The sequence below is a fragment of the Bos grunniens genome, chromosome 6, assembly GCF_055505025.1.
Source record: "Bos grunniens cultivar Pamir isolate PY7600 chromosome 6, Bosgru_T2T1.0, whole genome shotgun sequence".
Classification (NCBI taxonomy): domain Eukaryota; kingdom Metazoa; phylum Chordata; class Mammalia; order Artiodactyla; family Bovidae; genus Bos; species Bos grunniens.
Genome location: NC_141170.1, coordinates 101,998,026 through 102,023,337, shown reverse-complemented (window position 1 = coordinate 102,023,337; position 25,312 = coordinate 101,998,026). Strand labels below are relative to the sequence as shown.

The 25,312-nt window shown below is 36.3% G+C and overlaps 1 protein-coding gene across 1 annotated transcript in view; it reads left to right on the top strand.

The window, feature by feature from the left end:
• The window catches only part of COL25A1 (collagen type XXV alpha 1 chain), a 503,765-nt gene that overhangs the window by 455,139 nt on the left and 23,314 nt on the right, over positions 1 to 25,312 (top strand). The window contains exons 22-30 of the mRNA XM_086407020.1: positions 490 to 534; positions 1,493 to 1,570; positions 7,962 to 7,985; positions 8,612 to 8,656; positions 12,864 to 12,908; positions 15,093 to 15,173; positions 16,028 to 16,090; positions 16,721 to 16,771; positions 19,332 to 19,358. Coding sequence (XP_086263146.1) covers positions 490 to 534; positions 1,493 to 1,570; positions 7,962 to 7,985; positions 8,612 to 8,656; positions 12,864 to 12,908; positions 15,093 to 15,173; positions 16,028 to 16,090; positions 16,721 to 16,771; positions 19,332 to 19,358 — 459 coding nt within the window. The remainder of the gene's footprint in view (positions 1 to 489; positions 535 to 1,492; positions 1,571 to 7,961; positions 7,986 to 8,611; positions 8,657 to 12,863; positions 12,909 to 15,092; positions 15,174 to 16,027; positions 16,091 to 16,720; positions 16,772 to 19,331; positions 19,359 to 25,312) is intronic.

Here is a 25,312-nt window from a genome sequence, read left to right as displayed (position 1 = left end):
CCCAACACTGAGCTCCCCGTTGATCTCTCTTCCTTCCTTGTCCTGATTGTCTACACTTTTTCTTCTTAGAGAACAGACAACCTGTTAATTGGTTGGCTCTTTTCCCCCTTGCACCAAATCTCTTCATATAAAGGCAAGAACATGGCTCAATCTGAGAGAGAAAAGCCTAACTTTGGGTGTCATAGAAGCCACTTGCTTTGCCTTTGAAGATCCCTAATAAACAAGTTACTGTATGTGTTGTCGTTTCAAGATACTCTGTCATCTGAAGGGGGAAATTTAATTCACTTCAAGGGGCATCTTAGAGAAGCGTTTGCCATGTTAGGAGTTATTGTATTTCAAGTTGCTATTTTACATTTCAAAAGTTCATATTAAAGGTGCCACTGAATGATAGTAAATACTTGGATTTAAATCCTTGGATTTGAGATATTTGGGGACTCTTGGCCTCACTACTAACTAACTAGGTTCTTTTTCTTTTTTTACCGGGGAAAGGGCGATCGTGGAGACAAGGGGGACTCTGGAGCCCTGGGACCAAGGGTGAGTGTGTCTCGTCTACAGCTTTGGCCTCCAACGAGCCTAGATTTGAAGTATGTGTCTATGTGGCTTTTTACAAGGCACTTGGATTAATCATACCCAATAATAGCACAGGAGGTAGACCACTGTGATTATTCCTGCTACCGCTCCCTTTCTTCCTATTTTTTAGTGTAGTCACTGGGAGCACCGAGTCTGTAAATTTGGACACATAAGATAGGCTCCACAAGAAGAAGTGAAGAACTCTACTTTCCCTCTGCTAAATGAGCAGTCGCAGACCCACAGCCGTCTAACAGTAGAACTTTCCACTTTTCAATTAACTCAATTGTAAAGAAAGAAATAGTCCAAATTTTCAGAACCTTTTTAAAACACAGAGAATTAGGACATAACTAATGGAAATTCAGTTGCAGAGCTACTGAGTAGGGTAGACTTCTTAAAAATATTTGTTCCCTCCATATGTATATATTCAAATATATATATGCATGCATATTTATTCCCTGTTTGATTCAATTTTAATGGAGTTCTATTCCTGTTGGAAAAGCAAGCATTTCCTGTAGTATAATGTTCTATCTTCTTAAAGAATGAGGAAGCAGTCTTTGTGGTATGGATGTGGAGAAAGATGTCAGGGGTTGCTTTAATAAATATGGATAAAGCCAGCAAGATTTTGTCAGTCAAATCAGATTAGCCTACAAATAATAATTTTCAGGGAGCAGTTTTTGATATTGAATCTTTTTTCTTTTTTATCTGAATTAATATCTTTAACATACCACAGGCAGGAAGTTGGAAGTAGTTTGCCTGCTTTGAAATAAGGACAAACTTTGAACATGGTTTATTTATTTTAACATGTATTTGGGCCTCAATCGAGAATTGATGGTCAGAGAGAGTGTGTGTGTTGCTATTTCTGTTTCTGCCACAGTTCCTTCTCCATCCTAGCCTAATGTTCTCTTGGTTTATTTTTTCATAGGGTCCACCTGGTCAAAAGGGAGATCCAGGAGCCACCGAGATCATAGACTACAATGGCAACCTCCACGAAGCCTTGCAGGCAAGTGACTGTTCCCCATCCTGACACAGACAGGGACACCGCTGAGACCTGGAATGTGTGGAAATATCACCTTCCACCCGCCTCAGCTCTCAGAGGGCTCTACCTCTCAAAGCACACCTTTTCCCTCATCTTTTGAACCCAGCTTCTTCTCCCTGGCCCAGTTTACCCTCTTTATTTCCTAGTGTTTTTCAATCCTTCCTTTTATTTTCCTTCTTCCTCCAGATATATTTAGCTTTATCTGGTTTAACGTATATTGGTTTTGCAAATCTTCGTCTCCTTTCTTGAAAAGTGAACTTAACAAAACCATTAAGAGCCCTGTGGCTCTGGAGTTGGAGCTGCCTGGGTTCAGATCTCTTGCTTACTAAGTGCATGAGCTAGAGCAAGTTATTTAGTTCTCTGTGAAATGAGGACAATAATAGCATCTGCCTCAAAGCATAAATAGGGCTGTTGTGAGAAGTACATGGCTAAATACTTGGAAACGTGCCTGGCACATGAGGCCTCTATCATTGCTTCTTAATACTGCTACTGTTCAATTCTTTTTCTTCCATCAAGTAAAAACACATAGAGGGTAGTCAAGAGGGTTACTCTTCTGATTTTCCTAAATTATCACTATTTTGATGACCCCAATCTACTCAAAACCCTCAGTGACCCCCTTGCCTACTCTATCAAGTCTAAGCATCTCTATCTGATGTTTAAGCCCCATAACCCTGTCTTTTCTATACAGATTTTTTTATTTCTCCACAACATAGTTATCATATCTATAAAAATTGCTCCTTTTTTTCCTGGTTCATCTTTTCCTTTCATTCATCTCTAAATCCTCTTCAACAGTTCACTTGCCACCCAGACAAGTTCCTCCTCTGAATCCTTTTAAATATTAGCAGTCAGGACCAAGTAGTTTAACATTTAATTATTCTCCCAAATCCCCTGATTTACTTTAGTCTTGCCTCTTACCAAATTGTGAATTACTTGTTGACAGAAAACTTGTTGTATGGTTATTTTGACTCCCGCAATGTGTCCAACCCAGGTCTGGGAATGTAAATATTAAATAAAGTTATTGGTTGTATTAGTGATTACACTTAGTTCATATGCACAATCCATTTCTCTGCTCGAAAGTCAAATTAGTTGTTTTAAATGTTTTTCCATTTTGTACTTCCTTGAATTTTTTTCCCTCTATATGATTTCACTAGCATTACCAAATTATGGTAGATCTACAACACTTCTATGGATCCTTTGTTACAACTGTCATTTTTAACTAATAAAGCATTTATTACATAGTTTTTACAGAATCTATCTTCAGCTTAGCCTATTTTTCATTCTTTTTCTTCTTCTGGTAAAGCACGAAGAAAAGCATGCTTACTGCTTGGAGAAACATCCCTTGGGCAGTGTGTTCAGTCAACAGCTTGCATGAGTGTTCCTCAGCACAAGTGGATTAGACTCAAGCAGTAGATTCTGGGCTCCTGTCAAGTTCTAGAACATGCTTTCTAAATTCTCCCCTGTTCCCCAGAAGTTGCTGTCTGCATGTATAAAGAAAGAAAAGAACAGGAAGTTTTGGTTACCTACTATGTTGTCAGAGTTCTTACTTATAAAATGTAGGGACACATTTTCAACTTTGTGAACAATATTGTCAATTTCCCTTGAACTGCTTCCAGTGGCACCATGATTCTTTTAACTACCTTTAAGAGGTATCCATTCTCTTATCTTTCAAGATATACTCCAATATTTTTGGCCATGGCCATTTTATGGAAAAATTGTGGAAGAGTTTTAAAGCCTTTACATGAACAAGAGCTTGGCATGAAGCAAACTACCCTTAGTCTAAAACCAAAATCTGCTTTGATTTCTCCTCTATTATTAACTAGGTGTGTCCCTTTGGGGAAATCACAAAATGTCTATATTTTATTGATCTGATCGTTAAATGAGAATGTTTCTAAATGGATCTTTTCTAAGATCCATAAAATCTAATATTATGCTTAGAGTTTTTTTTAGGAGCTGAATATTCTTTGTTGATGTGCCTGAATACACTGTACTTTTTAAAAAAATCTAACACCTACATCTTGATATGAAACAAGAAATGTGCACTCACTTTCTTTTTTTACCTTCAGTTCTATTTGACTGTAAACCAGTCACTATCCATCACAACCAACTAGTTCATGTTTATGTCTCAATCTTCACTCAGTCAGTTCAGTCTCTCAGTTGTGTCTGACTCTTTGTGACCCCACGGACTGCAGCACACCAGGCTTTCCTGTCCATCACCAATTCCTGGAGCTTTCTCAAACTCATGATCATCAAGTTGGTGATGCCATCCAACCCTCTCATCCTCTGTCGCCCCATTCTCCTCCTGCCTTCAATCTTGCCCAGCACCAGGGTCTTTTCCAATGAGTCAGTTCTTCACACCAGGTGGCCAAAGTATTGGAGCTTCAGCTTCAGCATCAGTCCTTCCAATGAACTTTCAAGACTGATTTCGTTTAGTTTTAACTGGTTTGATCTCCTTGCAGTGCAAGGGACTCTAAAGAGTCTTCTCCAACACCACAGTTCAAAAGCATCAATTCTTTAGCACTCAGCCTTCTTTATGGTCCAACTTTCTCATCCATACATAACTACTGGAAAAACCATAGCTTTGACTATATGGACCTTTGTTGGCAAAATAATGTCTGCTTTTTAATATACTGTCTAGGTTGGTCTCAACCTTAAGATTTATTATTCTTATGGAGTTATTTAGGCAACTAAGCATTGTGCTTGTAAATAACTTATTGTTATTTTTTCACTTCAAAACTATGTCTTTGTTTTCCCAATATAGTACTCTAGCAGATTGAGTACTTAATAAATAAATTAAATAGCCATTAGATTGAGAGGAAGTAATAGACACTTGTTCTTCTAGTTCTCTAACCAGTGATGGATAGTCACAGTTTTGCAAATTCTATGTCACTATCGCCTCCTCTTTAAAAAAAGGCCTGCAAAAAAAAAAAAAAAAATCTAGAGTAATTAGATAAATAAGAGCATATTATAGTTATAAAATATCACCCTAGAAATATAAAATTTTAATGTTGCCTCTATTGAAAATTGTTACAGGCATACCTTCTTTTATTGTGCTTCACTTTATTGCACTTTGAAGATAGTGCTTTTTTTTTTTTTTACAAATTGAAAGTTTATGGCAACTCTGTGCCAAGCAAGTCTATTGGCTCCATTTTTCCAACAGGATTTACTCACTACATGTTTTTCTGCCACATTTTGGTAATTCTCACAATATTGCAAATTTGTTGATTTTGATTATATTTATTATGGTAATCTGCGATTTTTTTTCCTCGCCCTGCTACGTGGCTTGCAGGATCTTAGTTCCCTGACCGGATCAAACCCCAGCCCACTGGACCACCAGGGAATTCCTTGTGATCCGTGATCTTTGATGTTACGGTTGCAAAAAGATTAAGACTCTCTGAAAGTTCAGATGATAGTTAGCATTTTTTAGTGTTAAAGTATTTTTATTGAAGTATAATTAATGTACAATATTACATATGTTACAGGTAAACAATACACTGATTTTTCATTTTTAAAGGTTATGGTTATTATAAAATATTGGCCGTGGTACAATATATCCTTGAGCTATAAAGTATTTTTCAATTAGGGTATGTACTTTGTTCTTTAGACATAATGCTATTGCACACTTAATAGGCCGCATTACAGTTTAAACATAACTTTACTTACACTGGGAAATCAAAAATTTGTATGACTTGCTTTATTGCAATATTCACTTTATTTCAGTGGTGTGAAACCCTAACCCGCAATATCTCCAAGGTATGCCTATATTTACATGGACATTTGTCATAAGTCATTTTTTTTTTTTAAGGTGGTTATGTTTCCACAATTAGCAGCAAAACCTTTTCATTTAAAAGCTCTTAAAAGCTCTAACTGAAGCTTTTAAAATTTCTCAACACCATATAAACTAAACCTGTTCTCTAGGGTAAATCAGAGGTGATTTTAAGCTTGCTTCATTATAAGCCATGAAAGAAAATAACCTTTAATCTTAAAGCGATTCACATTAGCATCTAAGAGAATAAATTACCGAGCATCCTTCTAGCCGTCAACCAATTTACAGCTTTTCTATCTCATGCCTTCCATTTCACATCGCAACTCAGTAGAGAATGACATGGCTTTCTCCATCACTACCCAAAATTCTGGTTTTCAAATCATTACTGAAGTTCAGCAGAGAACCCTGCTGAGTTTATGTTGTGTTAACTTAGAGGAACCACATACAAGAAATCCAAAGTGAGCCAACATATTTGCGAAGTCCCTGAGTGTCTACACACTGGTTCTTCAGGATGGCAGTAACATTATGGTTTTGAGAAGTTGGCTTAGTTTTCTGTCATTTATTCTTCTGTTGACTGGGTGGAAACCACCCTGTATAATTTTTAGGTCTCACAAATATAGTTATTTAACAAAGTCATTTAAGCTCCATCTGTTCAATAGTTGAGGTTCCAATAATAATATTCTTTTATTTATGCAATTCATTATAAAACATGTTGTTATCCCTAAATTAAAAGAAAAAGACAAACTAGTTTTGCATTTAGGTGGAAAATGAAACATGTATGGCACAGATTGGAAAACTTCAGAGAGTTCAAATTTTAAACTACTCCCCTTTCTAAGCTTTTCTGGATTTGCTTTCTAGTTAAAAAAAAGAATTTTTAGTTGGAAGGCTATGGCAAGGAAATTATTTCTGCTCAGTAATTTTCTAATAGCCTTTTAAAAATGACTCATCTATATACGGGAGCTAAGAAGTAGCTTTCTCATCACCATAAATTCAACTCTTGGCCTAGGTAAATCCTTTAAGTATAAAATAAGTGGTGTCTTATGTTACATATATATGATGGTATAAAAATCTGGACCTTGATTTTTTTTATAACTTTGCCCCCAGTTTGTGGCCATTTTGCCCTTTACCTTAGAAGCAAACCTTACTGGGTTGTTTTTTCCTACCCTGTTCTCTCTGAAGCTATAAGGACTATGACTGATTTTACCATAGAATACAAACTTGCACCATCTCTACGTGTGCATAAATACATTGTTTCTAAGATATGATGACACTATATCACTAAAAACTCAAGTGTCTGAACTGAGATAGATAGATAATGTTAAAATTATTTTTTACAACACAATAAAAACAGCACCTTGAATTAGATAATGGAATGGAGGAGTGCTTGGTGATGGACAGGGAGGCCTGGCGTGCTGCAGTCCGTGGGGTCACAAAGAGTCAGACAGAACTGAGCAACTGAGTGACTGAACTGAACTGAACTGATGGAGTAGTGGAGGACAAAGGGATGGAGTCAAACTGATATTCACAAGGTCACGCGTAACTGGACAGTGTTCTTTTCTAGGACCAGAGCTCCTAATAGAAAATGTTCTCCCCTCTAAAATCCCATAAAGTGGCACAGACCTTCAGCAGGCAGTAAGCCCGAGCACTGTCCATGCTCCGCAACAAGAGAAGCCACCACAATGAGAAGCCACCACTAGCGTGTAGCCCCAGGTTGCTGCAACTAGAGAAAGCCTGTGCACCGCAGTGAAGACCAAGCTCAGTCAAAAATAAATAATTTTTAAGGAAAAAAGCTTTTTTAAATCAGTAAAAAAGAAAAGTGGTGCAGAAAAGAAAAGAAAAAAGTGCCTGACAGAAGTTTTTGTATAACACTTGGACTAGAAAATCTTAATACAAAAACATTTCGTGGATTAGGGATTGGCTGTTTTAGAGATTCACACTTTGAGAGAATGTATTTTGATACAGTATTCAAGCCCTTTAAGAAATAAGGTGAATCCCATGTCAGTTCCTATCTTAGTCTTGTCACACACACACACACACACACACTTAAGCTAATTATAATACAACAAACAAGATACAAACTAAAAGACAAAAGCATAACTTACACAGTTAGATATTTCATTTTCTCTAATCAAGGTACTCTAGAAATAGAGCTTTTATGAATAGCCGAGTTTCTTAGCTCACAGTTATGCTGACAAACCACAGGTGCATACTATTTTACTTCATAATTTAAGTCAAGTGAATTAAACTTTTGACGTTTTCTTTCTCCTTTATCCATAGGGTTTTAAATAAAATTCTAAAAATAATTTGTAAAAAAAATCTTTACAATCAGGATGGGGAGCACATGTATACCTGTGATGGATTCATTTTGATATTTGGCAAAACTAATACAATTATGTAAAGTTTAAAAATAAATTAAAATTTAAAAAAATAAATAAATAAAATATCAGGAAAAAAAAAAAAAGGATGGTATGTTCTCAGTTTCTTGTCAGTTCTTACCAAAACATAATCCAAAAGTTGATTATTTCAGAAATGTATTACTGTACTTTGGCACACAATTAGGTAACTGTCTTTATCAATACATTTTCTCAACAGAGGATTACCACCTTAACAGTCACGGTAACTCCAATTGCATGATTTCTGTGGTTTGTGACTTTGTATTCAGTGTTGATGCATGCCGGTCATAATGGTACTAATGTAACCATTGTTTTTATCTGATAGTTAATATATTTTCTTATGTCAATAACCTTTTACAACATTTGCCCCAGTTGAATCACTTTGTCTGCTTAGTTAAAAAAAAAAAAAAGTCAAGAAAAAATTTATTGCTATTTTTCTTAAAAGTCTTTGGCCTTATCTCAGTAATACAGCTTTGTTCTTTAGTGTTCGGGAAATTAAAGTGTTTGTGCCGGGTGGGAGAAGTGTTTCAGAAACAGAGGAAATATTAGGAAGTTAATTCAACCCTGAAAGATGAATGTGGAACAGGGCAGCAATGATTTTACATTGTCTTACAAATCAACTTGAGAGCATTATTTTAACCCAAATATGGTGGGGTGGTTTTTTTTGCATATATTTAGGTAGTTTTTATAATTCTGTAACCAGTAAATGTTTCCTCTTTGCAAATCAATATTGGAGGATATTTGATTATGATAGAAATTAGGGAAGTGTATAGTGTGCTTATTATTTAAAGCATATATTTTAATACAGATAGTTGCTATCTTTTAAAACTTTGTCTTTTCTGGATTTAGGGTCCCCCTGGACCACCTGGACCTCAAGGACTACAAGGGCCAAAGGTTATTCTTTGTTTTATTTGTTTCCATTTACTACATATGGTGCAGAGAATCCATATTAAACATATGTGTCTTTGAAAATCAGTCTTATGAAATCCTGAAAGAGCTGAGATCAGCAATATTGCTTAAGAGAGCTGAAAATAGAAACTGAGTTCTGGACTAAAGGAAGAGGAATCAGAAAAAAGTAAAAATTAGGAAGGAAGTGAAAGAAATAGAAATGGCATTAAGTTTAGAGGGAGAACACTCAGAAAAACAGAGTATTCAACAAAGGAGAAATAGGTTTTACAGAAATGGTAAGTGTAAAGAAACGCCTAATGTGGTATATGGAAAAAAGGCAAACGTTTAAATCAAGAAGGATTAAAGGAAGATTTGCTCTGACATTAAAAAAGATCCTTATCTTCAATGCCTTTGTGAAAAAGAATGAGAAAAGCTTCAGCATGACACATTCACAAATGATAATTTTAAAAACAATTTTCAGTCATGTTGACAACACATACTGTATATACATTTAATTGTTCTGCCATTTAAACTTCATCTAATAAAACATACCTGGAGAAGGCAATGGCACCCCACTCCAGTCCTCTTGCCTGGAAAATCCCATACCAACTATAAACAGAAGGAATAAAATTACTTGATTATATCAAAAATTTATTGGTAGCATTAACTTTTTCTCTGCGAACTAAAGCTTATTCAGCCATGCTCAATCAGTTAACACATGGCCAGCAATTCTGTCTTTTCAGGACTGAACTACATATGTTGAAATATGACTTTTGTCATTGGGTTTTTTGTAGATGATTCAAGTGGTGTCAAAATCCATCTTTTATTTATGCCTCATAAGGCAGTTTATTTGCAAAATCTATCACACTCACACGCAAATGCACACATCAGTTTTTGTACTTTTCCGTTTCAAGATACTTAAAAACAGAAAACTAGCACATAGAAACAATTATTTTTTCTATTAGAAAAAGGAATACAGAGTAAAATATTACTAAGGTCCTTGGCTATGTGAGATATATTTAAAACATAGACTCTAATTTCAAACAGATTTCATGTATAACATTAATGTAAGTTTGGGGATTTTTTACTTTTTATTTCTCCACCACATTCTGGTCCCTAAGAGATATAACACAAAAAAATGCTCCAATAATATACAGCCTATATTCCTGGTAAACAAGTTGACCTGAATCCCTTTTCTTTATTTTTTTTTCTAGATTTGAATATTTAATATAATTCACTAAATTTACAAAAATAAATTAAACTTTCAGATTTAATTACACAATTTATTTAAAATATTGATAGTATAGTTTGTAATTTTTGTAATATAGGTTGTTTCAGTTATTTTAGAGACAAGAAACATTTTTTTAAAGAAATAGAACTTAAATAATATGTGCATCTAGAGGTTCCTTGAAGAGATGGTGACAATCATGACATACAGAGTGGTTTATGTCATTAAATTAAAATAGTCTATCTCTTCTTTGATAAAATAAATTCATGATCTGCAATCCCATTGCAGTATTTGATATGGTATGCGAAAGTCATTGGGTCCCTGTTCTTTAATATCTTGGTGAGCTAGACTAGAAAATCTAAAAGAAAATCTGCAGATTCCTTTTTTCTCTGTGTAGAGTCAACCAAGGTCAGAGTTCCTTGCTTTATCCCCTCACTTGACTAAGTCTCCAGAAGCAAAATTGTCCTCAATGCTAACTGTGTGCCTTATTCTGTACAAACTTCAAAAAACTTGAGACTTGACTCTTCTTTGTAGCTCAGAGGCCTGCAGAAGCCCAAAAGGACTTGACCCAAAAGAGGCAAGAAGGACTACCTAGCCAAGAAATCTATGTTGTTAAAACCTACATCCCCTGTTTTTTATAATTCAACTGCTATTCATTTAGTAATCATATCAATCAATAATTAATTGGTGGACCTCTATTCCATGATAAGTACTATTACCTAGTAAAGATAGGAGGATATAATAAAGGGTTTCATCAAGGAGCTGTCAGTTCAAGGATGGAGAAAGGAAGGTAAAGGCACAGTTATTAGTACATAGAGTAAGTGCATTGGGTAAGAAGCATATAGGAAGTGTGCTCTCTGCCTTGGGGTCAAGATTGACTTGGAACTGAAAGTGAAAGCAACAGAAATTGGCCAAATGAATGTCTAGACAAGTAGGGTGGGGACGGGGTTAGTCATCCTCCTTTACCTCTTACCTGTTAGCCTTCCCACCTTGCTGGTACGCTGGCCCACCTCATACACTGACAATGATCTTGTAATTGGGATCCTGGGTTAGCTGATACAGTCTTTGATGCTTTCCATGAGCTCCCCTTGATAAAGCTGGGATAATTGGAGTGAGATGTGCCTATGAACTGGAGTCAGCAAATGCAGTGTGAGTCAAATATAAAACTCATTCCTGCTCAGGACTCAGAGCCTCAGACTGAATGTGAACCAAGTCAATTAGTATTTCTCCTTTCTTTATCAAACCAGGACTGTTTGACTTCTTATATATCAAATGTGCAAGCTAAGTTGCTTCAGTAGTGTCTGACTCTTTGCAACCCTGTGGACTGTGGCCCTCCAGGTTCCTCTGTTCATGGGATTCTCCAGGCAAGAATACTGGAGTTGAAGAAAAAAATACAAAAAAGAAAATAAAATAACAAAAAAATGAAAAAAAAAAAAAACGAAAAAAGAAGAAAAAAAGAGAATACTGGGGTGGGTTGCCATGCTCTCCTCCAGGGGATCTTCCCAACCCAGGGGTCGAACCCCCATGTCGTATGTCTCCTGCATTGGCAGGTGGGTTCTTTACCACTAGCTCCACCTAGGAAGCCCTATACAAATAACTCTTTACAAACTACATTTGGTGGGTGAAGGATAAATAATTCATGAACTGTATTTTTGTTTTAAACATTTGTGAGTCACAGTTTGGAAGGAAAAACGTAGCAACCATTATCCAACCCAGAGTGCTGACAGATATTCAGATTGCATGAGACTAGGGCTTAACCAGTTGCAGCCAACCTCAGCAGACTTGTTTGTGGCAAAATAAACTTTGCCACTACCACAAAGAGCAGGAAATCTAGAATTTAAAGGAAGAAAAAAGTGTTTTTCTTTTTTTCATTTGTTTGTCATGCCTTCCTTTAACATTTGGAAGGATCAAATTTCACACTATGACCAAACAGCTCTTAAAGTTTTTACCAGGGAAAGAAGCTCCAACCATTTCATATTGTGGTTTATATTGTGGTTTATAACATCACCAAACAAGGCTTTCTAGAAAAACAGCCTCAAGTCAGCTTCCTTGGAAATCTGTCTGTAAGGCAAACCATTCACTCACTCCAAAGAACTCGTTTTACAAAGTTTCCATGATGTGGAAATCAGAGATATTTATAATGGGATCTACCTAAATGACCCATTGATATAATATCTTATCTTTCAAAGAATTTGCTTGTTCAGTACGTTTCTGACTGAAAGGTGACTGGACATTTGTTGTTTGAATAAATCTCCAGCATGTTGTTTAAATTTGTTTTTAATGGAACATCTTCAGTTAAGAAAAATAAATCCATGTATTTGAGGTTTGTCAAGGGTTCTAATAAATCATAATATGAATAGTAACTTTAGTTCATTCCTAGCATAGTATAGGAAATTGAATTGATCCCAAAGTAATTTTCTGTGGATTAAGATATTATCTGATTTATGATATCCTTCAGTGAGGCTTATCTGGAAATAGCACATTCACAATCATTATGAATTTGTATTCACTGTTCAAACAATGTCAGGTGAAATATTATAAATGTATGTGGCTTTGCATGTTATTTTTTCTTAAGTTAACTGCTATGGTTTTGCTCTTTTCTCAAATTTGAAAATAAGAGACATCATGCAGATTTTTTAAGGAGAAAAAAATTAATTGAGGCATATAGGTTGTTGCTATAGGATATGCTCTGCCATCAAATGATAGCAATTTTTTTAGCCTGAATCGCATATGAGGGGATAAAATTTTTAAAAATGCTAGATCTTATTTAGCTACAGACAAATATTATTATACATAATATTCAAAAAATGTTATTTCACTTTGTGTAATGATGCGGTATGATGTAATAACATATTCAAGTTAGGATGCATTTGCTGAAAAGTTAAATTGTACTGTTACCAGCTAGCATCATTTTTTGCATCATTTTTAGTGTAGTATGCTACCAATAATAAAGAAGAAGCTAGCCATTAATTTTTATCTTAACAGGGAGAGCCAGGATCTCCAGGAGTCCCAGGAGTTGATGGAGAGCAGGTAATTTTCAAAGCTTTACACTGTCATTTAAAGCATTTATTATATATATATAATATAAAGCATTTAAACCTTTTATTATAGGTTTGAAGACATTGTTGATATATAATATTTTCTTTTTTACCTTCTGTTCTAGAGATGACATTAACTTTAAAAAGCAATTAGTTTTAACTGGACATTGCTTTTCTTTGTAGAAACATGCAAGTTATATGATACCTTAGATTTGTCTTAAAAACTCTGATCAATCTACCAATGACATATGAATTTTTATTAGACTTGTAAGATCATTACCAATTTAGTAAGAATTATCTAATTCTTATCAGTGAATACAAATTAATTTAAGATTTAAATCTGTGACTGTAGTTTCTACAAAATTAGATGTTGCTTACACATGTTATTTTGATATTGTTTTATTTTCCCAAATAAAGATTACACCGAATTTTCTAGATCATTAGAAGAGAGAAACAAGCAGGACACTTGTAGTTTTGTAGAATATGACAGTATCTCTGAGGGTTTCCCCCTAACACAGAGATTGGCAAACATTTTTGATGAAGGACCAGGGAGTAAATGTTTTAGGTTTTACAGACCATATACATTCTCTATCAAATTTTTAAATTTTATTTTAAACATTCAGCCTGTACAAAAACAATTTCTGAGCTGAATTTGGCCCTATGCCATGGTTTGCTCACCCCTGAAAGAAATGAATCTGACAAGGCAAATGTGGACAATATTCAATATTTAGAGAGTCTAAGCACAAGAATTAGTTTCAAGATATCTGATGTTTTCTGGGCTTCCATAATTTACTCAAGAAATGACTAAAATCAAGAAGATCATAAGAAATCAAGGACATTATTTATACAGCTTGCGGAATAAACTCCTCAGAAGATTGTATTAGATAAGTAAATTAAGAGAAGAGTTATTTTAATATGAGTTGTATATTGAAATCATATAATGTCACACTAAATTAACATGTGGTAGCTAAAAAAAGACTTTAGATGATCCACTGTATCCATCGGAGATTACATTAGCATTTAAAAACCCAGTGGTTTTTCCCCAGTTAATCATTATAAGTAATTTGATATATATTATGATATACTACATAGACATCCCTACACATACAATAGCTGGATTTTTTTCTACAAGCTTTACAAAATCTTCTATACTAGGTCCATTGGGTTGGCTATCCTGCTGCTATTACTAGATTCCTAAAATCAACCAGGATCTGATTAGCTTTAAGATCCATCTATCTATTTAGGTACCCACCCGTCCTCCTAATAGATGACTCTGAAGTAGGTGCTATGAAATAGGTATAAGTAACAAGAAAAGAACCTTCCTATCCTTAAGTAGTTTTTAGTACAGAAAAGTTGGACAGGTTATTGCAACCAGGAAGCCCTATAATCATAACTGAAATAGCTATGATCATCTCTGCTGAAGAGTGGGCCATCTGGTCATAGTGAAGTAAGCCTCCTTGGATAAAAATGCTTAATGATGTACATTAATTTCAGCCTTAGCATTGAAAAATTCCTATGTTTGCCTTCAGAATCCACATATATCTATTTCCTCACTGTAAAACAAGAATAAAAATCACATCCTGGATCACCTCAGAGAGATGTCATGAGAACAAAATAAGAATACAAAGTGGAAGTATTTCTAAGCATTAATTGAACATGAGTGTGTAATGAGTGATCTCCCAGTCTGTGGACTGAACCATTGAAAGCTGGTGACCGGAACTTCTGCCTACAGTTAAGGAAGGATAGGGGATGTATAATGAATGGAGATGGGAGAAACTCATTTGTACCTTTCTTACTATAACACTAGGTCCTGGTTCAAAATGTGTACTGTTCTGTTATGCGTTAAGTCCATTAAGTTGTTTTCAGGACTGATGACATAGAAGTAGCTACCAGGTGAAAATGTGGAATCAGAAGAAATGATGTCAACACTTATGCTTATGCTTTTCATACTTAAATGGCCTAAGCAGTAGAATTTAATCTCTTCCATTACAAGGGGAAATTATAGTGATTAATGTAGAAGGTTGCTGTAAGAGATAACTCTACCTAAAAATGAAAATCAGAATCATCTCAGCATAGGGTCCATTTGTTGACAAAATTGATCTGGAATTCCATTTTCCCTACTATGTAACCATCGATGGTCAGTATGATTCTTAAGTGCAAACCGTGTCATTTGTAGGGACTCAAAGGCTCAAAGGGAGACATGGGGGACCCAGGTATGCCAGGTGAAAAAGGAGGAATTGGACTTCCTGGACTACCGGTATGTTTATACTCTTAAAGATGTGTTCATATTGAGATAAATCAAATAATCAGAAAATAGTTGTATTATTAGCTGCAGTCTCATCCAATGATTTATATAATGTTTTTATTTTTAATATTTGAGGTATTTTTGGTTAATTACTACAACTAATTAACTAAGGCACTGGAAGAAGTTTTAAAGCATCTAACCAAATGAATTACAAAATAAACCTTTATGTTTTCTTGATTTTCACTAGAAGATAGTAAAATAAATAGAGTTGGTCATTAACATAAGGTGTAACCAATCATTTTTAAATAAATCATAATTTTAAAACCAAAAAGTACAGAATAATTAAAAACAAATTACAATAGAAAGTGTTCTCCTAATGTGTGCAGTATTATGGGGTGATGTTTTTATGGTTTTCCCCATAATATTTGCTGAGAATTTGGAGACGTAAATGTAGAAAAATACAGGAAAAAAATATAGAAAACCTCACTGCCCTAGATCATTTTTTAAAACAAGGAAATGCATAAATGTCAGTGAAAACTAAAAGACTGCTATTTAAAGTCAGCACCACCATTAAAATATGTTATAATAGGACATATTTAGCAATGTATAATTTAACCCATCAAGCATAACTTAGTTTTTATTTACCTTATAGTTTATTTCAGAAATCATCCACAATCCTAGGGATTTGAGGAAGTTTGCTGCTTAGCTTGAAACTAAAATGCAAGAAGATAAATCCTTGTCTTACATATCATGTTGCATGATATTATAACAATTTCAAGAGGATGATGGATTTGGGGAGAAAATTCAGCTGTTCCTTATACTTTGCAAGTAACTTGACCGGCTCCACTCTTAATGGTTATTTGTAGGGTGCCAATGGAATGAAAGGAGAAAAAGGAGACTCGGGATTGCCAGGTCCACAGGGCCCTTCCGTAAGTCCGTGGTGGTTCAACGTTCATGGTCCCCGAAAAACCCTGAAATGGACCAGTTATTTACCAACTTCAACCCATGCCAGATGGCTTATCAACAGTAGAAAGACCATGATCCTCTTGGTCTGTCAAGCTATACAAGAAATATCTGTCAACCTTGTACAGGGAGAGACAAAAGTGTCTCAGAGGTCTGAGTTTGAAGCAATTTTTCAGAGGACTGTCTAATCCTGAGGAGAAAATCAGTGGTTTTCCCACGATGCTTGTGGGTCGAGCTCTGTGCACATAGAACCTACGTTTTTTTCTTGTTTTTTCTCTCCAGAGCTTAGTGAAATATTTGAAAGTTTGAACGTGGTTGTAGCATTATAGCATTTCTTGGTAATCAGTTGCTTCCTTTTCTTTTAATGTGCTTTTGATTTATTCTGGCTTTTGTAGAACAATTGTATTTTTTTTTTAAGTTTGTTTTTTTTTCTCACAAAGGAATTTCCAAATGTACAGAATCAAGCACATTACTTCTTCCAGTATCCTTCCTCTGCAACCATTAATGGCCTGAGCAGAGCCCTAGCTTGAGACTCAAGCCTAACTGCCTTATCTAAATGAAGTGACCAAATCTATATTTATTTTCCTAACATGCAGGTCATAGGCCCACCAGGCCCACCAGGTCCCCACGGCCCACCAGGCCCCATGGTAAGTTTCCCTTCTCTCCAAAATGGAATCATTTGTTTAAGAGCATACCTCCAGAGAAAGCATGAACTCATCCCTCAAAACAGCCAGCTTGTATCTGGTACTTCCCAGGCGGAAAATAGGAGGTGTTGTTCTGATTTTACCGTGTTGTCTTTCACTGTCCCAACCATATCTGTTGGAAAGCAGTAGGGGAGTTTTGCGATAGGAAATTTGAAGAAATAGGTTCAGCAAGTTCTACTGTACCCTCTCTGGTGACTAACACCACACAGAATCTGCAGTGTGGGAGACCCCCATTCGATCCCTGGAACAGGAAGATCCCCTGGAGAAGGGAAGGGCAACCCACTCCAGTATTCTTGCCTGGAGAATTACATGGACAGAAGGTCCTGGCAGCTATAGTCTATAGGGTTGCAAAGAATTGGACACGACAGACCAACTAACCCTTCACTTTCGCATAGTATGAACACTGAAAAATCATTTTAACCAATCACTGTTCTAGGCCATTAATACCGTAACAAGTTTAATATTTATGGCTATTAATGAATGTTTTTAACAAACTTTGGTGGGAGAGAGGGGTCTGAACCCTACATGACTTTTGAGATTTTAGTTCCCTGACCAAGGACTGAACCTGGGTCCTTGACAGTGAGAGCTCAGAGTCCCGACCACTGGACCACCAGGGAATTCCATGTTTCTGACGACAGAGGATGAGATGGCTGGATGGCATCACTGACTCGATGGACGTGAGTCTGAGTGAACTCCTGGAGTTGGTGATGGACAGGGAGGCCTGGTGTGCTGCAATTCATGGGGTCGCAAAGAGTCAGACATGACTGAGCAACTGAACTGAACCAACTTTGAGGGTTGTGACCCTTTAATGAAACATTCAATAAGAACATTTATAAAACAGTATGAAAACAGAAGCTCACTTCTACACATGATATGTTAATATATTGTTGGATCTTTTTCTTTTCCCTTTTTACGTGCTTTGGCAAATACAGTGTTCACTGCAGATATCTTTCAGTGACCAGTGGAGAAATGACTGTGTCCTCATAGAATTCATGTTCGGTGAAGAAGGTAGCCATTAAGGCAGCATAATTCTGCAAATGTCTACCTAATGACTGTTGTATTAAGGCTGGAACTAGAAGGCAGAATGCTCCAAATGCTTTTGACTGGGACAGATTGGGAACAAGTCAGGCAGCCTCTTAGGTCACATTCATCTCGAAGGTGACTCAATAAACCATATATCCTCAACCCCGGAGATTAAACAATGTGTCAGTCTCTCTTTACTCCAGTTGTGCTCCAAGAAAGAGCATCATTGGAATGGTCTAAACCACAGAGCATAGCACCAGATCCCAATCATCTACTGGGTTTCTATTTCATACCACAAAACAGTTATAATTAACCATATTTTTATAAACCTAAACGGTTCCTTAAGAATCAAGAAAATGGCATACCTTTGGCTTTTCTGTACTCCCACCACTTTGTTAGAAAATTAAATTTAAAATGCTATATCCGTTCAAATTACAAAATTAATTAGTTTAAAGGAATTTAAAATCACTTCTAAAATGAAATAATACTTGATAAGATGACCACTTCCTGAAAATGTTTATGCACAACTTATTCAAGGAAAATGTTATTCCAAAGTAGACATGTATAACAAATCTATCTATTGCTTGATTTAAAAAAAAAAAAACTTTTTCCTCTTGTACGATTTTGCTGACAAGTGTTTAAATACTCCTGTCTCCAAATAGTTTATTTAAATGACTTGAAATTTAAAGCAATCCACAGTAACCTTTATTTAGTTAATTTAGCTTAGCTAATTAGTCTCTATATTTAGATTTTCCACAAAATATATGGGAAAAGCCCTGACTATGGATGTGTTATGACTTCCTTCCATTGGTCAAGAGTTATTACATTTGAGCCTTGAATAATTCATCTTTGTAAAAATAAATGCATTCTAAATACCAATGTTTAGCAGTCCTCTCCTAGAATCCTTTTCTTAGCCTTAAATTAAAGAAATGATCCAACAGGGTTCCAAACTTGACTATCAGTCTCCTCACTTTCTTCCTCCTCTAGATTTTTCAAAACCTTGAGGTTAGAGGAGTTAATAATTGAAAAGACCTCCTCTACTGATACTTAAGAGTTCCAAATGTATTTTTGGCAAATTTCTGTCTTTTAAGGTTGACCTCTATTTCATATAAATTCATAATGTATCTCACATAGTCCACCTAGATTTTTTTTGAATAGGAATTTGAGAAATAGAAGTAGTATGGGTTCACAAACACTTTTTTCTGGGTGTTTTTTTCCCTCCCTTGTAACCCTGGCAGATTCCCCTCTCCCTGTCAGAGATACTCAGCAGAAAGAATTGCTATTAATGTATTTCCTATTGCAGAGCTGTCCACGAGCTGGAAGGAACTTTCACTGAGTGTTAACACCCACTGGCCTGCCTCTACCTGTAGATCAAACAAGATTCTTGTTTTACATCTCTTTTGTTACTTCATATAATAGTCACTTCTGCTGAGAAACAGTGATTCAGTTCTTAATTAAAAGCTGTGTTTTCCGTTTTCAGGGACCCCATGGGCTTCCTGGACCAAAGGTAATCCAACAAATCCCTTGTTTGTTTGATTCTATTTCATTGTTAATCATGGAGAAGCATGACAGACGCATGCCTGTCCTGTCTTATTTATTTGTCAAGTAATGTTGATAATCTTTAAGCCTTTAAGTATCCAGATGTTTAAATTTCACAAGGAATGACTTGCCACAAATTTAAGTGATATCACCTGGAGATTAATTAGTCCTCATTTTGCCTTTTTCCTTGTCACTATGTCAGTTTCTTAAGTTACTAATCACAATATTATACTCAAAATCAACATTCCAAAAGGAAAACAAAAGTGAATCTGATGAGGTTCTGAGACTAGTCCAGATGCTCTTTCTTAGTATGGTGTCTCTAGTTATATATTCAGATGGTATTGGTTGATACTTCTTATTTGTCATAATAGCAGTACTGCATCTAAATGCTTTGATTGTCCAGCATCTTAATTTTGCATTTCCCTGTAAGTCACTAGTGTATAATGAGGTAGGGCATATGAAGTGTGCTATACTGAGAAGATTACATCACATACATGTATTCTACATTTGACCTAACAAGAGAACAATGGAGGATAGCCCTTCCTTGTCAGAATTAGTGCAGGTCAAATCGTGAAGATGGATGAAGATGTGTTCTTTGCCTTCGTGTAGACCAAGAAGACACCTTGGAGGATTAATACGAGACAGACTTCTTCCAGTGAGCGTCTGGGATAAGGACCCATCTTCTAATCTCAGCTTTGTCACTGACAGGCCATGCGTCACCTTGGGCAGATTATGTCCCCTCTCTAATCCTTCCTTTACTCGAGGAGTTAACTTGCCTCGGAGTGTTGTGATGATTGGATGAGGTGTGATTATAGAACACTTAGCAGAAGGTCTGTGCAGCTGTTGATAAATACCCACTACATGTCAGCTGTTGTGGCACTCCTGTTTTGATGCTTTGTTCTGAACAGAAAAATTTAGCTAGTCCTCAAGGCTGCTTGGGGGCTTCGCTCGTGGCTCCGATGGTAAAGAATCTGCCTGCGATGCAGGAGACCTGGGTTCAATCCCTGAGTCGGGAAGATCCCCTGGAGAAGAGAATGGCAACCCACTCCAGTATTCTTGCCTGGAGAATCCTGTGGACAGAGGAGCCTGGCAGGCTATAGTCCATAGGGCCACAAAGAGTTGGACATGATTGAAGCGATTTAGCATGCATGCATGCATGCGAGGCTGCTTGAAAGAAGATTCACGACTCTTGACAGCTCCTCAGTAGTGAGTTGATGCATTTAGTGGAGATGGGTTGGGGGAACACATAAATGCAACGTTGGCACTGAGTCGAAAAGCCCATAGGCAGCCCACTGTCTCTTCTGAGGATTCCCTCTGGCCCACCCCACTTTCGGGGTGGTACAGGGATTGCTCTGACTCCAGAAACCTGAGTTTCCTTTTTGAGGTAAAGTAGGTGACTCAGCCAAGAAAGGAAAAAGTTCATGCCTCTTTATTCTTCTTAAAATACTTTACCTTCTGGTAAGGCCAATGAGTGACAGTGTCTCAGTGGCATGAATTATTGTTTAAGATAAGGGCACTGTTGTAGGGGTCAAAAGAGAGAGATTATCTATCAGCTTTGTCTTAGTACTTATCTAACCTCCTTGGATCTCTCTTCTCACACTGGACTAAATACTATTTCCTTCTCTTGGTCTCTCTTTGGATTTTAAGGTACTGCTAAGGACCAGATTAATTGTAATGACTCAGGCCAAAGCCACCAAGATCATTTTTAATTCTATGAGTCATTCAGTTACCCCATCACCATTAAATTAATAGATGCCCAAGATCCTTTTGATATCTACAATGCAGTTATTTACTTTGCTTACACTTAACTTCAATTGTTACTTAAATCATAGATTTCAGAGAATTAAAAGGTTGAAAGCCCCATATAGATTACCTGTGCTAGCCCCTTGATTTTATAAATATTAAACTATGGGCTCAGAAGATTTAGGTTGTTTTCCCTAAATTACACTGCTAAGTAAGTGAAAGATCTGGGACTATAATTTAGGTTCAGAGTTGAAATTTTTGGCCCAAAATTGGGAAAGGAGTATGACAAAGCTGTATATTACTTAATTTATTTGCAGAGTATATTATGCAAAATGCCAGGCTAGATGAATCACAAGCTGGAATCAAGATTGCCAGGAGAAATATCAAGAACCTCAGATATGTAGATGATACAATTCTAATGGCAGAAAGTGAAGAAGAACTAAAGAGCCTCTTGATGAGGTTCAGAGGAGAGTGAAAAAGCTGACTTGAAACTCAACATTCAGAAAACTAAAATCATGGCATCCGGTCTCATCACTTCATGGCAAATAGAAGTGGAAAAAGTGGAAGCAGTGACAGATTTTATTTTCTTGGGCTCCAATATCACCGCAGACAGTGACTACAGCCATGACATTCAAAGACCTTTGCTCCTTGAAAGGAAAGCTATGACAAACCTAGACAGTGTATTAAAAAGGAGAGACATCACTTTGCTGACAAAGGTCCATACAGTCAAAGCTATGGTTTTTCCAGTAGTCATGTACGGATGTGAGTGTTGGACCATAAAGAAGGCTGAACACCAAAGAATTGATGCTTTCAAATTGTGGTGCTGGAGAAGACTCTTGAGAGTCCCTTGGACTGCAAGGAGATCAAACCAATCAATCTAAAAGGAAATCAGCTCCAAATATTCATTGAAAGGACTGATGCTGAAGCTGAAGCTCCAAAAGTTTGGCCACCTGATGGAAAGAGTTGACTCACTGGAAAAGACCCTGATGCTGGGAAAGATTGAGGGCAAGAGGAGAAGGGGTTGACAGAGGATGAGATGGTTGGATGCATCACTGACTCAACAGACATGAATCTGAGCAAACTCTGGAGGATAGTGAAGGACAGGGAAGCCTGGCATGCTGCAGTCCGTGGGGTCGCATAGAGTCAAACATGACTGAGCAACTGAACAGTAGGCTACCTTCTCAATTAATGCTCACTGCTATCAATGTGTGATTCCTCACCAAAGAAATTCATAGCTTACCAAGGCTGCCCTGTCTATTCATCATCTCAAGATCACTTGCTAAATCAAAATCCGCACACATGCAAAGCCATGAATCTCAAGTTTCAATCAGTTAACTGACGTTGATTGCTGAGCCTTGGCTTTAATCTCACATTGATTCTAGCTCTGTGACAGTCACAGGATCATACTTCCTATCTCAGAACTGCCTGAATCCACTAAGTCATGCCAAGGTGTATATTATTTTGTGACCCCTTTGAAAGTTCAAATATAGAGCACGGTTCCATGGATGAGTCTGGCTCACTGTTCCCTAGAATTTCCTGATGAGGAGAATTACCTGGGGGACATTAACAATATCATTCCTACTATTAACAATATCGTTAATATTAATGTTAATGTTCCTATTAACAATATCATTAATATTAATGTTAATGTTCCTATTAACAATATTGTGCTACTGTGGCCTAGGTGGGGCCCTCGACTCTTTACCAAGCACTGCACTGACTTTCATCTTCAGGCAAATAGGGGAGAAATACTGCCCAGGTTAATAATCCTTCCTGCCATGCAGGCATAATCTCTCCCCTCTCCCACCCCCACCACTCAAGATTGTATAAGCCATTTGAAAATGAAACCATCTTTCTTTCTCAAGTCTTTCAAGATCTTATGATTAAATTAGTATCTATACTTAAAAGGTGAAAAGTGGACAGGTCACAATTCTATTTCTAACATGCTGCTGCTAATAGAAAAGAGTGTATTGCATTTTTAGATTTTTAAAAACAGAGTTGAGAATTTATCACTTTTCATGACTTTTATGTCACATTAAGTTAACTTCAAACCTCCTTTATTCTAACTATTTATTTATTAATTATTATTTATTTTAACTAATTATTCTAAATATTTAGAATATTCTATTTATTAATTTATTAACTATTTTTTTCTACTCTATTTATGGTTAGTAAAACCCATAAAAGTTTTGTGATCTTCACATTCTCTTCCAGGGTTGGCTATTTGTTGTCTATCCTATCGATTAATCCACATAGGGACCTGACTTGGCAATGTCCATGAATGAGGAGTCACCAAATGGCATTACTTCAAACATTGGCCTCTACATTTATCACAATCCCCTGGACAAAATGCTTAAAGGCTTAAAATATTCGTTTGTAACACTGTCCTGCATATTCCAGTTTTCTATTCCAGCAGAGTGGCTCTTTCCTGCTGAACATCCTTGCGCATCCTCTACTCTGACTGTTTTGATTTGCTTGGTCAGAACAATGTAGCATAACACTAATTTCCTTGAACTAAAACTGAAAATATTGGAGCTCAGCCATATACTTTTTTGGTCATAAGGAGCAGATTTTCTAAGGAATTTTGCTTCCTAGAAAATTATTTAATTCCAGCTTGTCCATTTTTTGCATTTTTTAAATTAGTTTCGAACTGGTGCAAGACAAATCTAGCCTGACTCTGCTGTTACCTAAAACTGGAATCTGCAACCGTGTCAGAGACTGGCTCTCTTCTCTCACAGTTGAAACACCCATGATAGCAACCAAAATTGGCATTTGCTTTTGCATTTAGGGTGAACCAGGGTTAAATGGTGTTAAAGGATTGAAGGGTGAACCAGGTCAAAAGGGTGACAGAGGACCCCTTGGTCTTCCAGTAAGTAAAGAAAACTTTCCATTTCGGTGCAAATCTCAGACTATTCTTTCTACCCTAAGTAACAACTCTGGTTTACTCGGTGACTACCATACAGTTGAGATTTCTGTAATTAGAAAACATATTGTGTTCAAGCAGAGCTCAGCCCAGTTTTATTTTCTCTGATGTCTGCTCATGTGTCAGAGGAAGACCCCATAACAAACAACACCATGAGTGTTCAATTACATACGTGCCAGCCTTCCTCTTTTACAGCTGACAGTTCTTCCCCCATCACCCTCCCCTTTAAAGAAAATGTTATACGGATTGTTTCATAATTTCTCCCAAACGCTTTTATAGTTTAGTGTAGTGTAAGATCCTCCCTCAATTTTCATTTTTTCTTCTTCGATACTGGAAAGCACAGCCCCTTGTCAGTGGCAGGTATGCAGTTGGCCATTGCTGAAGGCGTGAGTTCAGTGCCATGGCTCCTACATTAATCAGTAACATCGTGGTCTAAATGTTGTGTGTTGTTTGTGTTGGAAATGCCCTCTTATGAGGTTCTTGTGGCAATTATAAATAGTATGGAAGAAGTATTTCGCAGTTATTTAGAGATTTTTTTTATTTTGAATGAAAAGATTGCATCTTTTATGCTCTTTATGCTAGTCTTCTTTCTGCAATAACTAAAAAGTTATTAAATGATCATTAAATATAGGGTTTTTTGTTTTGGGCCACACTGTGTGGCATACAGGATCTTAGTTCCCTGACCAGGACTTGAACTGTGCCCCCTGCAGTGGACACACAGAGTCCTAATCACTGAACTTCCAGGGAATTCCTAAATGTGAGCTTTAGTTTCAAGCTTTTTTTTTTTAATTTCAAGCTTTTTAATATTCTTTCTATTCAGTGAATGCAATAAAAATCAGTAGAGAACATTATAGATTACATTATTAAAATATGACATAAAAATGGTAATAGAAAATATTTCCTATACATATTTTATGCATAAAAAATTGGTGACTACTTATTTTACTTTTTCCACAGGTACTGTATTATAAGTACTAAAGTATTCCTCTTGATAGCCAATGCCTTACATAATTTCAGGCATATAGTAGATGCTTAATATGCATTCATTTATTGAATGAATGATGTAAGTCTTACATTAGAATATAGGTTAAATCACACCAATTAAATCATGCCACAAGTGTGAAATCCAAAACCTCTGTAACAACTGTGAGTCAGGAATTCACATTCCAGGTAAATATTAATATAATATTATTTGTGTAAAAATTTTATCATCCCCTTATTTATTTTTAAATGCTATAATAGTGGTGGCTCTGAAG